Consider the following 16,021-nt stretch of genomic DNA (forward strand, 5'->3'; position numbering starts at 1 on the left):
TTTGGCTTTTGAGAAGGGTAGCATGAAGTAGCCCTTAACTGAGAGGGGAAAATAGCAGGAGGTTTGTAAGAGTAATAGAGGGAATCAGAAGTTCAATTTTTAACTTGTTATGTTTTAAATTCCTATCAGATATACAAGTGAACATGTCAAATGTTTAGTCATATACACAAATCTGAAGTTCAAGGGAGTGATCTAACCTGGAAATATAAATTTTTCAGTTATTATTATTTAAGTAGAACTTATGCTGTTAAATAGATTGGGCCATCAAGGGCCTGAATGTAGATAGAAAACATTGCAGGGCCCACAAAAATGATTCATCCAACACTGTGGCCTCCTGGTTCCTTAATATCATCAATTCCAATTAGCCTCAGTCCCTCTTTATTTCATCACCCACGTCTATGACCACAATCTGGAATTTACTAGTACCTGGAAATATTTTGGTTCTGAAATGCTTAAACCAAGCACACAGGTAATGACAAAACACACTCAAATCTTATCTCCTTAAAATAATTGTGCCTCAACCCCATCTCCTCTATTGGCTATTGCTTCCTCTGACTTCCTGCATAACCAAGCTCTTAAAATAGTTCTCTACAGTCACTGAATACAGTTGTTAGTCTTCCATTTAATCTCTCAGGCCCCTGGAAACTTGATTTTACCTAAATTGCTCTACTACAATTACTCTCACCAAGATAATTTCTTCTTGTTAAATACAATGAACATAGTTTGTGAACTCTCAACATCATGAAACTGCTAATAACCCTCTTGCCATCCTCTCTTTAACTTGGAATTAATGATTCTCACATTTCTGGTATCCCATCCTTGGACCCATCTCTGTTTTGTCTTTTTTGAGGCACATTCTTCCTCTGACCTTTACTTAAGTGCTTTTCTTTCTCAGGCTTTATTCTGAACTCTCTTATCTTATAACTCTATATACATGTTTTTTGGGAGGATGATGTCATCAACTCCAATAGCTTTAATTAAGTCTTCTACATGTCCAAATAAATAGCTTTAAATGAGATCTCACCTTTAAATTTCCAAATCATTCATATATTCCCAACTCAGCTCAACTTAACATGTCTAAAACTGAATCCCTCATTTCCCCCTTGAAAATGCTCTATCTCGTTGGTTTCTTGTCACGATGAATGGTACCTTCATCCACTCAATTGCCAAACCAGAAAGTTCCAATATCAGCCTTGACTTCTCAATAGGCCTCAGTCTGCTTCCAAACAACCACCTATTCTTGTATGTTCACCACGTTCTCAGTATCTCATGAGTCAATCCATTCTTCTCCATTCTTGTTGTCACCTTATAGGCTTTTATTAACCATCTAATTTTTAAAAAAAATAATGTCGAGTTTCTCCTGTGATATTGCCCTCAGTTATTGTTATAATCTAGGGAGACAGACAAAAAAAAAGTCACCATGATCATTTTCATCACTATCCTTTGGAAGAATGACTGCAAGTCTTTTCATAGGTCTCTTTGCTTTAGTCTTTTCTCTAATTCGCTCTCCAACTGGTAACAAGAAAATGTTTCTAAAGGGAAGATCTCATTGGCTCTTCTGTTTAAAGACTTCAATGCTTCCCTTTGGTCTTTAGTATAAAGTACAAATTCCTTCCATGTAATTTATCATATTCTTGCCCAGGCTTAACTTTCTAGCCTTCTATCTCACCTTTATCTGCCATGCCCAGGTTATTTTATACTTTACTACATGATGTTATTTTCTCATTTTTTACTTATGCAGATGCTGTTTCCTCTGCTGAATATACCATGGTCCCCCCATCACTTGGCGAACGTCAATTCATTCTACAATTGGCAAGAAAGAAATTATTATTTTCTATTTGCCTTGCTTGTTTCTCCAGCCCCTTTCTATTCCCATCAATTGGATTATGTGATACTCTTACTTGCTTTCATCTCATCTTGTGCTTACATGATATTATAATTGGTTTTTGCCAAACTGTTCATTCAAGTATATTGTAAGATTCTGAAATGAGTAACTGTGTATTGATTATCAGTGTCTCCAAAACCTAACCAAATGCTATAGTATAGCCTAGCACATAGTGTACACTCAAATATATATTGAATTTGAAATAAACAAATAGGAAAATGAAAGGAAATAATATAACAATATAAGGTTGAAATATAACAATATAAGGTTGAAATAATTTAAATTAGGACACGATTCAGATTAATATTATTTTATTATCTTATCTGTTGAAGTAAATGAGTAGAACATTGTCACTTTTGAATAATCAAATTAAAATCAGTTTTGTAGATTTTTAAACTCTAAGACCATTTACAATTTAAAATATATATAATTTGGTCTAAACAGCACACTCAGAAAATTGAAATTGTTTTAAATTCTGTGGTGTGTTTATCTAAATTGCTAAGGACCATCAGGAAGACAATTAAAATGAGAACAGAAAGTACAATTCTGTTTCCTCAGTGGGGAAAAAAAACCTAATAGAGCTTAAGAATGTTCAGGACAGTGTGCATAGCAAGCCCAAGGATATGAATTAGATGGATAATCACTTATTCATCACACTCTAGAAATAAAGAGAACCATTAGCATTTAGGAAAAAAACCAAACTTAGAACATTTAAAAGTATTAAGTTCTATAGGGAGCAAAATGTATAAATCTTATTATTCCAAAGAAATAAATAGAAAGAAAACAAGGAAGAAACTGAATACCTTCAGTGGTATTCTTGCTATAATTACTATATGAGGCAATGAAGTAGATTTAATTTAAATCCTGATAATAACATTTTGTAACATACAATGAAACATCTTCACATTTGACCAATGTATGTTACAACGAAAATGCTCTGGAATGTCTCATGTAGTCTCTTTATTAGATTTTTGTCAATATCAGCCCTTAAAAACATCAGAAATAATAAGAAAGTAAATAGCTACATAACAATCAAAATATTTTCCTAAACCAAATTGCAAAGAGAAACACCTTTCATTGTGTATATACAGACTCTGCTTGAGTCTGTTATCACTAAACTTAACTCGTATGGCCAAGCTGATCCACTAAATCCTACCTGTTGACTTACACCTAGTCCACAGTCTACAGACAATTCTGGCACCAGGGCAGGGGTTGTCTTAAAAATTACACCTCTCCTACTGGCTCATGGGTTCAACACAGGAAGGGATCCTTCACACTGCTGGTTACACACTGACCTGCACAACTACAGCTCTCCAGATAGCAGGTTCATGCTTTACAGATATATAACAGAGTTCATGCATTGCACCCCAGTACTTCAGTATTCAAAGTCCTCTTGGCCATAGGTACCAGACATGGATATACTTTACCCTGGCCTTGCCAGGGGTTGGCTGACAATGTGGGGCACTTTGATTCTTTACAGTTCCCAAGTTTTTTACATTTTAATATTGCTCATATTTAAAACATAAAACACTATGACAAAGTGGTATATTTACAAAGCACTATTTAATTTAATAACGAATTTTGCACTTTCAATTTTGATTATCTAGTTTCTTTTCCTTTGTACTTCTATGTAAATATAAATTCTATGCTCTTATGCTGGAGGTTAATCTGTGATCAAATTTTTATGAATGGAAACATATGCCAAATATAGAATATCTTTCGATGTAATTTTCAAAGACAGTTTTAAGTTAATATTTAACAGATACTATTTTTTTCTCCAATGATAAAAGCATTTATTTTCTAAAATAATTATGTGATTTGGAAAAATCTGCAAGTTGTGTTTGCTGCTACAATTAATTTACAGTTTCTGAATTAAAATCCTTTTCAGAAACAGGCCATTTGTAAAATTTTGAATCACCCTTGAAAATCATGAATGAGTGATTTTCTTTTTCTTTATTAACATTAAAACTGAGAATTTTCAATAAAATCTATTTAACACTTATTGTTAAAAATATTAATACAAAATTCTCCTAGAGTTCTCAAATTTATTCTTACCAGATATGCAAATTTGCTTATAATGACATTTGCAAATTTGACACAACCTTCTATATATGCCTTACCATTTGAAATAACAAACTTCACTCTTTTTTCTAATGCTTCAGAAATAACATTTATGTGTACCCACAGCAAAATTTGCAATTTTAAACATACCATTAACATTTCAAGATACCTCTGAGATTTCTATTACACTGGCAAAGAAATTACTTGACAGCTATGCATCCTTATGAGAGATCATTCACTCAATACTTGATGTATTCTGTTCAATAAATGAAAAAATATAAGACTTTGAATTTCTTACCAATGAAAACATCATCATAGAATGGTTTCTAGAAAAAGCATAGCTTTTGAAGTAGACAATAGTATTTTGATGATCTATTAAAATGACATTTTTTAGAGAAAGGAAAAAATACACTTTGGGAGGCCAAGGCAGGCAGATCACTTGAAGTCAGGAGTTCAAGACCAGCCTGACCAACACGGTGAAACCCTGTATCTACTAGAATCACAAAAATTAGTTGGGCATGCTGGCGCATGCCTATGATCTCAGCTACTCGCTAGGCTGAGGCAGGAGAACCTTTGAACCCAAAAGGCAGAGGCTGCAGTGAGATCAGGCTACTGCACTCCCATCTGGGTGACAGACAGAACAAGACTCCGTCTCAAAAAAATTTTTTTTAATTTTAAAAAGGAGAAAATAATTTTTAAAACTTGAAATTGATTTAGATTATGTATAATTTAATCTGACTTTCAGTTTTCTAACTTGGAGGCAAAAACAATAGCTTCATTCATTGCTTTATTCTTAAATAATGGAAGTAACCCTAGATACTATTGGGCTAAATACCTAGATACCTTAGATACTTAGGGCTAAAGAAAATGACTGTTACATAGCTCCCGGCAGTATGTTCTAGATAGCTCCTTAACAATGGGAGACACTAAATTAATGTGTACTACTGAACCCCTAGATTAGCTAAGCCCTTATGCACTCTGAAATGTTCATAATGTTTTCCACTCTACAAAATGTTATAAAACAAGCACAATCATTGAAACTTCAGAAAACGTAAGTATAAAATAACCATCATGGTATAGCACAGCCAAGAAAGAACTATCCTCTTCACAATATTATAAGTTGTTTTAAAAGAAAAAAAATCTATCTATCTAAGTATACATATATAGATTGATATACTATACACACACATACACACACACACACACACACATATATACATATATAGAGAGAGAGAGAGATAAAGTTGTATAACTCATGCCTATTCACTTTTATTTATTGGGAATGACATTGATGTTGTTTGCCTTCAGGATACCATTTTTCCTTTCTGTGACCTTTATTTTCTCCCTGCAAAAGGATTTTTTCAACAACTAGGCCACATACCCATTCAATCTTTCATGTTTGGAAACATGCTTTCTTAGAGGGTATGACAAACTAACTTATTTTAACATGTAAATAATGGATAAGATCTTTATCAGTACTTGGCAGAAGACAGATATTTTATTTTGCTTTGAACAAGAGACAAATCCTTTGAAACCAACTAATATCTAACTGTAGAATTCTTCCAGGAATCAGTGAACAGTTGAGGGAAGTATTTTGAAGGTAGTAGATCTACTTTTCTGATGTAAGTTGAATTCTATGGGCAAGCACTGTGCAAGGCAGAAGGGTAAAATTACATCACATAAGCACTCACCTGCAATACTTAGGTAAAAGACTGGCCATTAATCCTGCCAATATACTTTCTGGGTTGACTTACATTTCATCTTGCCTTACATTGTAATGTAATAGGTCTAGCGGATAAATACAAGCAGCTGTCTGCAGCCAATACATTTTTCCACATAAATACTTATTATAAAAATAAAAAGAAGGAAAAGGACTATAATATGTTTTTTAGCCATACTTTAGGAGCAACTTGATGAAAATTAGATAACACCGTGAGACATATCTGAGTGAGAAAGAGCTAGAACAGAAAGTTATCTCTTTAACAACTCACTGGTGTTTTAATGGAGTTAAAGTACTTCACCTACATGCCTATGTGAAGAACAGCTAAAAAGTGATAACATTGAGTTCTGTATGTTCCTCATTAAATTTCATTTTGCTAAACAAAAAGCAAGTAATGACAAAAATGTATGCATTGACTATTTGTTGATATAAGTTGAATCTGTCTTATTACTTTAGATATACTTTGAATTTATTTTGGATCTCAAGCATGAAGTCATAGGGATGTCATCTCTATCAGTGTTTTCTGAAATCTGACATCACAGAAAGGACTAAGATGTTCCAATAATAGAACATCAAGCTTTTGTTGCTGCTTTTAAATTATAATTCATAGAAACTTTAGAACACTTTATAAACTTTAATTTCCTGGAAGCTTCCTGAATTAAGTAGAAAAGAACAATATCCAGAGTCAATACTATTTATCACATGGACATAATTTTTCTCAGTAACTAGAAAATATATTGCAACCCAAATACTATACTCATATTTAGAAAAACAAACTCTCCAGTTAGTAGAATATAAATTACTGAGATATTCTAATAAAGATTTTATTCCTATTTTTAAAGCCAATAAATTGAGATAAATTTTTATGAGTTGTTAAAACTTTTTAATAAAAACACCAGCCCACACCTCAAAGCAATTTCATACTTCTGTTATTAGTTTCTATAATAGCTGTATTTATAAAAATTACCTGCATATGACAAATAATATACAAGCAATCAACTGATAATCTGGTGTGTACACAATTCAATTCATCAACAGTTAAATTTAATGAAGAATCTAACTTACCGGTGGATCAGCCCCCTTAGAACCAGCCAGCCCTCCTGTTAGGGATTCGATATCCTGAAAAGGGGAGAGGTGTTGATTGTAAAGTGCTACTCAACAGCATGAAGAATCCCCCAGTCCCACAGTGTAATAATTTATTTAGCTGCAAAGTTAGGGCACGTCAGCTATTTTATTATTTTTTTGCAATCTTGGACACTGTAGTACTATACAAATAGTCTGCATCTAAAGATCTAGATATTCTCTCCAACTCTGGACAGTCTATAAAAAGAAAAACATGTAAACAGATTTTTTTTAAATATGCAGATGTTTCATCTTTGAAGAGCTGAAGTGAGAGCAGAAAAAAGAAAATTTAAGAAAACTTCAGTTTAACGTACTATTTTGAAAAATATTAAACCCATGGAAAATGTTTAACCTAAAAATATTTAATTTTTTGTTTTTTATGAATACATAATAGTTGTACATATTTATGACATATGATATTTTGATGTAAGTATTTGATGTGTAATAATCAAATTTAAGTCCATCACCTCAAACATTTATCATTTCATTGTTTTGGAAACGTTCCAAATATACTCTTCTAGCTATCATGAAATATACAGTAAATTATTGTTAACAATAGTCGCCCTATTGTGCTACTGAACATTATATCTTATTCATTTTATCTAACTGTAGATAAAAATATTAACCAAATCTTCTTTTTTCACCACCTCCCAACTAGCCTTCCCAGTCTGTGGTAACCACCATTCTATTCACTACCTCCATGAGATCATTTTTTTTATAGCTCTTACATATGAGTAAGAACAGGTGACATTTATCTTTTTGTGCCTGGCTGATTTTACCTAATATTCTCCAGGATCATCCATGCTGTTGCAAATTTTAAAAATTATAACTATGGTCTACTCTATTTCTACACATAGAGTATAAAAATATAAAGAGATCGATTTTTAATCTTTAATAGGTAACCACAGAAGGTCATGCTTGAGTAATAACTATAGTTGTTAAATTTATAAATGGAGAAATAGGAAATGGTGTGATAAGCTGTAGAGGCTGTGACCTGTTTATAGGGACAACTACAACTCAGCCCTATCAGTTCTAAGGCTTTGGTTCCAGGGTTACTAATGATTATATGACTTATTCAAAAGAAGTTGCAATTCTAGGTTTTAAAGTAAAATCACCCAGGTTTTTAGTGTTTGCAACTGATTTAAGTTGTAAACCGTCCCTCATCCCTCCCAAATGAAAAAAACACAACTCTCTGCTAAAAGGCTGCTGGAAAGGAGTTTTGGGTTAAATCGAATGGTCACACTTCTTGGCTAAAAATGTTCTTTCTTATGACTCTGATCACCTCTTATCTGTTTGCATCTAGTTGGAAAGACAGGGATGAAGAGGGGGGAAATATAGTTGCATTAAGAAAGCAAAGAAGAAGGATAATTAAGTCCCAATTGAAGTAATGGAAATTTAAATGCCTATGATGAGGAAAAAGGCCAATATTTTGATATAATTAAGAGGACTTATGCTACTAATTCACTTAGGACTTAATCAGATGATTTTCCCCTTATATTGAAAAAGGGAGGACTCTTAATAATACAATATGGGGCTGGGATGAGCATGTGATGGAAACATTCAAGGAAGGGGACAGGGAAGGATGGTATTATAACTGTTTCTATCTGAAATGCTAACTGTGAAAAGGAACATAATGGGTAATGAATTTATTCATGCATAGTCTATTAAAGGTCACAAATGACAAGGAGTACTTACCAAGAAAATTATTAAATGGTCTTCTTTCTAATGGAAATATATATATATTTTTTTTCTCTACCCAGAATCCTTTTGAGAAACTACTCCTTCCCCTCTCCCATTCTAGCTACAAAAGAGGCTAATAAAAATTGCTTCAAATATTGTAGGGACCTGCCAGAGAATTAAGGCAATATAGAATCTGAAAAACATAATGGTAGAGTTTAAGTCCTTGATTGTATCATTTGAGGAATGTTTGAAATGAGATGTTCTCTCTGCCTGCAATTCAGCTTAAAATAGATTTCTGGCTCTGAAAAGTAAAAATATCCTAATTATATCAGCATTTTTGGGTCTATTTGTAAAAGGCCCACCCTCTCCATCCTGTGCAAATGCTTTATTCCAACATCATGCCCAACATAAAAAAAATCAACTCATCTAAATTATCTGACCTTACATGTTCTTTAGCATTCTTATTGTCACTTAAGTAAATTTTGTCTTTGTATAATTAAAACAAAGCATCAAACACATGTATAAATTGACAAGGAATATTAATATCCTTATCAAATCCAAAGATAAAACATAACTTAAAATTGTTTTCAAATCTCATGGAATGAACAACATTAGGTAGTAAAATGACTAAAATATTAGATTTACAGAAAATAAAACACACAGCTTGCACTGTTTGATAATATTTCTGCTATGACCATACTGAAACAAGTTTCTGTTCATGTAAAATGTTATTTCCAATTATACTTAAAATGAAAAAAAGATACCAAGTGCATTTGGAGTTAATACATGTCTTTCTTTGTAGAAAGGCATATAAGTTATATTAATGATATAATTTTTAATGAAGCTATCAGAGGGATAATAGAGAAACTGATGTGGATAACAAGTATTTTAGCAATTTAGTCAATGCATTTTCTCATATTTTGTAAAGTTTGATCATTAAGATTTCTTATCTAAGTAAGTTGTGCCAAGTTTCAGATTTTTAAAATTTTAAGCTCTTTGTGATTGTCATGTCTTGAGAAAAAATGAGAAAGAAGAATGTAGAAGATGAATGAAAAGGGCAATAAATTTTGTAGTTTTTAACAAATTGAATTCAAAATAAATTACGAATTCATGGCTCTAAATAGTATACAGATGTATATTCTTATCTCTAAATGGGTAAGTTGTAAATTGAATGTAAATCATTCAGTTGTAAAAAAATGTTTGAGTTCATGTTCTATTTTGAGTGTAAGTTGAAAAGGAGTGTCCTACTTGGAGAGAGGTCCAAGTTAAACACCGCTTATCAGTTCATGCAAAAGGAATTTTCTCAGGTGTGCATAATGAACATAAGTGCGCATGGATACATTTATGTTGTAAAATAATAGATAAAACAAATACTTGAGGAACTCTGGACATATGATTACTACATAGCTTTCAAATGATAACTAAAAGTGAGTCAATATTTTTGATGGTTGTTGAATATTTTATCTGCAAAGTATAAGTAAAATCTTTGGCAAATGTGTCTATTTTCTTATTTCAATATATTTTATATAGATAACAACAAAAGGGGACAACAAATAGTATAAACATTGACTTCCTAGAAAGTTTTTTGACTTACTATTGTAAAAATATTATTTGTTTAATTAAAACACTCAAAACATCATTTTATTTTTAACTAGGCTACAGAATTTATTTAACCATATTGCATACCATATTGAGGTCATCATTTGTATCTAATAGATAATAAAATAGCTACTACTCAGTGAACAGTTGCTATGTGCCAGGTACTTTTATAAGTGCTTTGTAGATATTAATGCCATAATAAACTTATGTTAGTTAATTATTTTCTCACGTAAAAGGTTAGATAGTTTACATAACTCATACAGTATCATAGAGCTATTAAGAAATGGGTTATAAAACATATACATAGGACTCCAAACCTGTATTTTTTTAATTATCAGTCCTAGTGAACAGTTTCACCCTGGTACCCTGGTGACACTGCACATATCTATGTTGGCGATGCAGGTAAGGCTAAACCACAGGCTGGTAAATCTTGGTGGAATATCCCGTGACCCTCCCAGAACATGACAAAGGAGGCAGTCTTATGAGGAGCTTTTACATAGCTATTTCTTATTTGCCTCCCTCACACCAGTGAGGCATGGGACTTCCCACACCTCACACCTCCCTACACCAGGTCCATCTTCAGGATATCAAACTACTTAGGTGCAGTATGGAATTGGCTCCTCCCTAACAATACAGCCCACTTCTCTTGTTGCCTGTCATTTGACCCATCCAGTTCAGTGTTGTCCAGTGGAAATTGGGACCAGGGTCAGAATTAGAGCAGGTAAGTGAGGTGCCTATAGTGCAAAATTTAAGTAGGTGCTGGTTCTTAGGGTCATACAACTGCTGACCTGCACTTGTATAATCTTGATAGTGAGCACCTTATTAAATTTTGTGCCCTAAGCACCTCACTTGTCTCATCTGAATCCTGGCCTTTCTAGGGACCTGAGGAGCTGAAACAATGGTAGCCTTCTTTATGCTGACTGTGTAAGTAACAAACATAAAACCATTTGGATTCATCGTCTCCTTATCACTCGAATCTGTAGAAGTGTAGCAAGCACCTACGCCATGTGGTTGCTCAGGGACTGCATGCTGCTTCACACTGGTATCCTCAATCATATGAATTTTTATCATCAATGCTGAATGAAATAAACTAGTATGTATTAATTATATAAGAAACTTCATTTCTTAAACATCATTTCAGATAATGAAAGCTTCATTTTCCTCTCCAAGGTGTGAAAAACCTAAGTGGGGTTATTAGCCAGTCCTTAACACAGCTGTGCAGATTCAGTTTTTCAACACTGGAAAGTTCTGGTCCTGGCATGAAAACCCAGTAAACCAAGGATGGCCAGTGAATCAGAAGTCTTAAAGCTTGGGAAGGTTGAGCTCCAGGAAGAGTGAGGTGATCAGTGTCAGAGCTCTAAGTAGAGTGAGACTTAGGGCATTCTCAGACTTGAGGAGTCTACATTGCACTGCATTTGTACTAGTGGTTGTTCGCCTGCACCTTTGCTCCCTGGCCTCCTGCTCCAAGAATTGGCATATTTTTCCCTTGACAAACACTTTGAATGATGGAGCTATAGGGATTAATAATGTGGCTCTCAGTGTAAGCCATCAAGTTCAGATACTGTAAGTCTTGCTTCCTTTGTGTCCAAGTGAAAAAAAAAAAAAAGGATATTAGGATTTCAGGTCTTTCTCAGAGCTGTTGCTGGATTCTTATTTTTATCCCTGAAGAGCAGGATCAGCCAATTATGTTAAAGAAAAATATGATCAAATAATTTGGCTATCGAATACAGTAAGAATGAACAAATAAAATTCTAAAGAGTTAGTTGACTCTTGCATCACATATGCCACAAGACCCAAGATATCTTCAAACCTGAGAGTTATATTTAAAGTTAATATCAGGTTTTAAGCTTTCACTTGTTCAAAAAGTCACTTAATGTAATATGAAAATACTTAAAACATTATAATAATTGTCAATTATGGGCATTTTAAAATTTCAGATTTATGCATTGTTATGGGTTAAATTATGTTCCCTGAAAATTCAGATGTTGAAATCTTAACCCTCAGTACCTAAGAATGTAACTGTGTTTGAATGTAAGGTCTTTAATGAGGTGATTAAGAAGAATGATCCAATATGACTGGTGTCCTTATAAGAAGCGGAAGAGATAGCAGGGATGTGTGCACACTGAGCAAAGGCCATATGAGAACACAAGAAGAAGGCAGCAATTTCTAAGCCATGGAGAGCGCCCTCAGAAGAAATAAAATCTGCAAACACCTTCATCTTGGAATTCTAGCCCCAGAACTGTGAGAAAATACATTTATATTGTTTAAGTCACTCAGTCTGTGGTATTTTGTTATAGGAGCCCTAGCAAACTAATGCATGCATATTTGTAATTTGGGACTAGTTTACAGATTCTTTGGGAAAAGTTATCATATTTCAATATAGAGTACATAAGAGTTCATTAAGCAGTCTATAAAAAAAATCAGTATCAGTGGAATCAATGTGAAATAGTAAAATGACCATTTCTGTCTAATGGTTATATTTAAAATTATTTCAAGTCTTTAAAATATTTAATGAAGTATTATGTATATGTTAAAACTTGACAAAATTTATTGTATTCAAAATATTGAAATTAAGCATTTCTCTCATCTCCTTTATAGAAAAATTTCTCAAAATTCCCCTCTCCCAATACTTTCTGTTGATATGCCCTGTTGTGCCCACCACATCACTGCAACTCCTCTTATCAAGGTTGCCAATGACATCCTATCGTTCAAATTTAATTTTTCATGTTCTGTCATCATATTTCTTGATCGCTAAGCTTCAGTCGACACAGCTGACTACTCCATCTTTATTGAAATACTTTCCCCTTTTGGCTTTCATTTATTTTCACCCGCTACATGATTTTATTTAGTACTGTGGCTCTAAATATAATGCATGCTGATAAATTTTGAATTTCTATCTTCAGCTTCAACTTATCCTCTGAGATCCATACTGCCACTTCAATCTCCACTTAGATGTATTATAGCCATGTAAAATGCAATAATGCAAAATTAAACTCTTGATTCCATCACAACTCTTCCCTTAAATTAGGTTCCCATCCCAGTGATTGCCATCTTATTAAATGACATCACCATTCACCCAGTTGCTCAGGTCCAAATCCATCAGCAAACCCCACTAAGTCTATTGTAAAAATACTACTTGAATTTGACTACATCTCATTACCTTCATTTCTGTCATCCTAATCCCTTGTACTATATCAATAATATCTATCACATAAACTGAAAAAAATATATATATATATAGCTTTCTAACTGTTGTCCATGAATTTGTTATCTCCCTCTCCCCTATATATTCTCCACATAGTAGCCGAACTATCCATTTAAATTGTAAGTTAGATCACATTGCTGTCTTGACCAAAACCCTAAATGGTTTCCCAGCAATCTTAAAACAAAACACAAACTTATTGCTATGCTCTGTCATGCCCTGTATGATTTGGCTCTTGGCTATCTCTCTGACTATATCTTTTGCCGTTCTCCCTCTGTCCTGCCTTCTCAGACACAATGGCCTCCTTATGATTCCAAAAAAATATTCAAAATTTGGCTTCTATCTCAGGGCCTTTGCCCATGCTTTTCCTGCTTCTTAGGGTGCTCATTTCTAGATGTCCTCATCCATTTTGTGTTGCTATAAAGGATGACCTGAGGCTCGGTAATAAAAAATAAATAAAGAAAAAAAAGGTTTATTTGGTGCAGAATTCTGAGGCCAGAAAGTTCAAGATTGGACTTCTGCATCTGAGCAGGGCCTTAGGCTGCCCCCACCTATGGCAGAAGGCCAAGGGGAGCCAGCTGTGTGAAAGAGTGAGGAGGTGCCAGGCTCTTTGTAAAAACCAGCTCTCATGGGAACTAATAAAGAGAGAACCCACTCACCCCCAAGGGAGGGCATTAATCTATTCATGAGGGATCTGTCCCATGACCCAAACACCTCACAGTAGGTACCACTTCCAACATTAGGTGTCAAATTTCAACATGAGGTTTGAAGGGGACAAACATTAAAACCATAGCAGTAGGATATCCTCCTATTTAACTCACCCACTTCATTCAGGTCTTAGCATACCAAAATTCTGAATGACCTTCCAAAACTAATTATCTAAATCAGTCAAGGTTCCACCTGAACAAACTGACAAACTCAGAGACTATACAGAAGAACATTTAATAAAGGTATGATTTATAGAGGTATGGATAGTTTACAGGGTCCAGAGAAATGGTGGTACACGGGGACTAGCAACAGCTAGACGCTGTAACCACCCTTAAACCTAAAGAAGGTGCAAGAACAATGTAGTCAAGAGTCCAGCAAGAGGTGAATACCTATCATCAGCCTATAGAACAGCTTGCCACACAGTGGAGACTCAATAACTACTTATTGAATAATACAATTACTGAATGAATGATGTGATACTATTTTTACATATATAAAAAGCTGAATCTCAGAGTACATATGGTGAAGTGTGTCTTATTTTTGTATAACTGTATCACTTTGAAAGCATGGCTGAAAGCAATAATGTTTGCACAATAAATCTTTATAAAATGCCTGAGTGAATAAACTAATAAATGACTTGCCCCAAATCACACAGCTGGTGAATGCTTGAAAGAAGCTTTGAAATCCCAAGTGTTATAACTCCAAGCCCAGCATATTTTCTGTTCCATCATATATCACTAATGAGACATCCTCCTGAAAGAAAAACTCCTCAACTCTGTATTTTCTCATCTCTTGAGGTACTAAGTTTCTATATATTACATGGTTTCTAGTGCATCAGAAGGAAAAATGCAAAATTATTTAATAGTCAATAAACAATACATTAAATTCATCCTCTGGTTAAATACTGCCAATGCTTCCAATTAAAGGTCTGACACCTTAATCATTGTACAATCAATAAATCAATGCTTGAAAATTTGACCTAACACGTATGTCTGGCATTAATAAATGGTTCAAATATGTTAAACTAAAAATCAGTAATGTTTATTTTTATGTAACATCTCATAGTGTGTTGGTTCACAGCACTGGGAATAAGTAATAGAAGACAAAATTTATTTTAAACAAATCATTCACTTTTTCACACAAGGCTTAATGGAAACAATCTTTCATCACCAAATACCAGCTCCTTAAGGCAAGCATCCAAATAATGAAGCTGAGTTTGTTAATGAGGCATCTTCCTCCTCAACCAGACTTAAGCAGTTAGTGTTTCCTTGACAACATTATAGGGTAAATTTCCTGGGAGGCATAGAATAAGCAGGAAACATACAGACCAATTTTATAAATCTTTCCTGTGTAAGCCAAAAGGTGTCCTTTTTAAGTATTCTTTAAAACAAAAAAAGGGGAAATATCTATTTCTTTACTTTGAGTATAGGCCAGCCTGAATCTGAATTTTCCTTAAGCCACACAATTAATTCCTTCAAAAAAGAGCAGTTGAGCAAATTTTGTGGCTGAGGCACTGTACTCTTCATGGGAGGACACAATGAGGAGTAAATCAAGGTCACAGGTTTCATAGCATTCAGAGTCATGACATGCTCTCTGACTTTAAGGATTTTTCAGTCCAAAAGCACATAAATCTGCAGAACAACATGAGGAAGAATTTTGAGAAATGTAGTGTTAAAATTATAACAGACAGGGGTTGTGGTGTTAAATTTTATAGTGTGACAATTAGTTTGGGTATTTCATATTGCCAGATTGTACTTTATTTTTGAATGCATATTGGGTAAGTGTCTCCAGGAACTGGTTGAGTAACAGAGTAATTAACATTTATTAAGCATTTACTGAAACAGACACCATGCTAAGAGCTCTACTGCCGCATTAGGTAACATCCTAACTCTCTTAGCCATTATTATTTCCACCATTTCAAGATGATGAAACTGGGTCTTTCAGAGTTTAAATGACTTAACAAAGGTCACACAGCTAGTAAGTATTCAAACCAAAGAGGCTGATTCCAGAGGCAATGATTTTTAACAATGATGCTCTCTTGAAT

At 33.9% G+C, this 16,021-nt stretch overlaps 1 protein-coding gene across 27 annotated transcripts in view; it reads right to left on the minus strand.

The window, feature by feature from the left end:
- The window catches only part of PPFIA2 (PTPRF interacting protein alpha 2), a 505,598-nt gene that overhangs the window by 416,017 nt on the left and 73,560 nt on the right, over positions 1-16,021 (minus strand). For 21 of the 27 annotated variants that reach the window (XR_010148373.1, XM_063786935.1, XM_054664543.2 and 18 more), the window contains one exon: positions 6,732-6,785. The exons of the other annotated variants lie outside the window; for them this stretch is intronic. Coding sequence is in view for 20 of the 21 variants with exons in the window: in XM_063786935.1 (XP_063643005.1) it covers positions 6,732-6,785 (54 nt within the window). In the remaining variant the exon portion in view is untranslated. The remainder of the gene's footprint in view (positions 1-6,731; positions 6,786-16,021) is intronic. 27 annotated transcript variants of the gene reach the window in all.

The sequence above is a fragment of the Pan troglodytes genome, chromosome 10 (genome assembly GCF_028858775.2).
Source record: "Pan troglodytes isolate AG18354 chromosome 10, NHGRI_mPanTro3-v2.0_pri, whole genome shotgun sequence".
Taxonomy (NCBI): Eukaryota; Metazoa; Chordata; class Mammalia; order Primates; family Hominidae; genus Pan; species Pan troglodytes.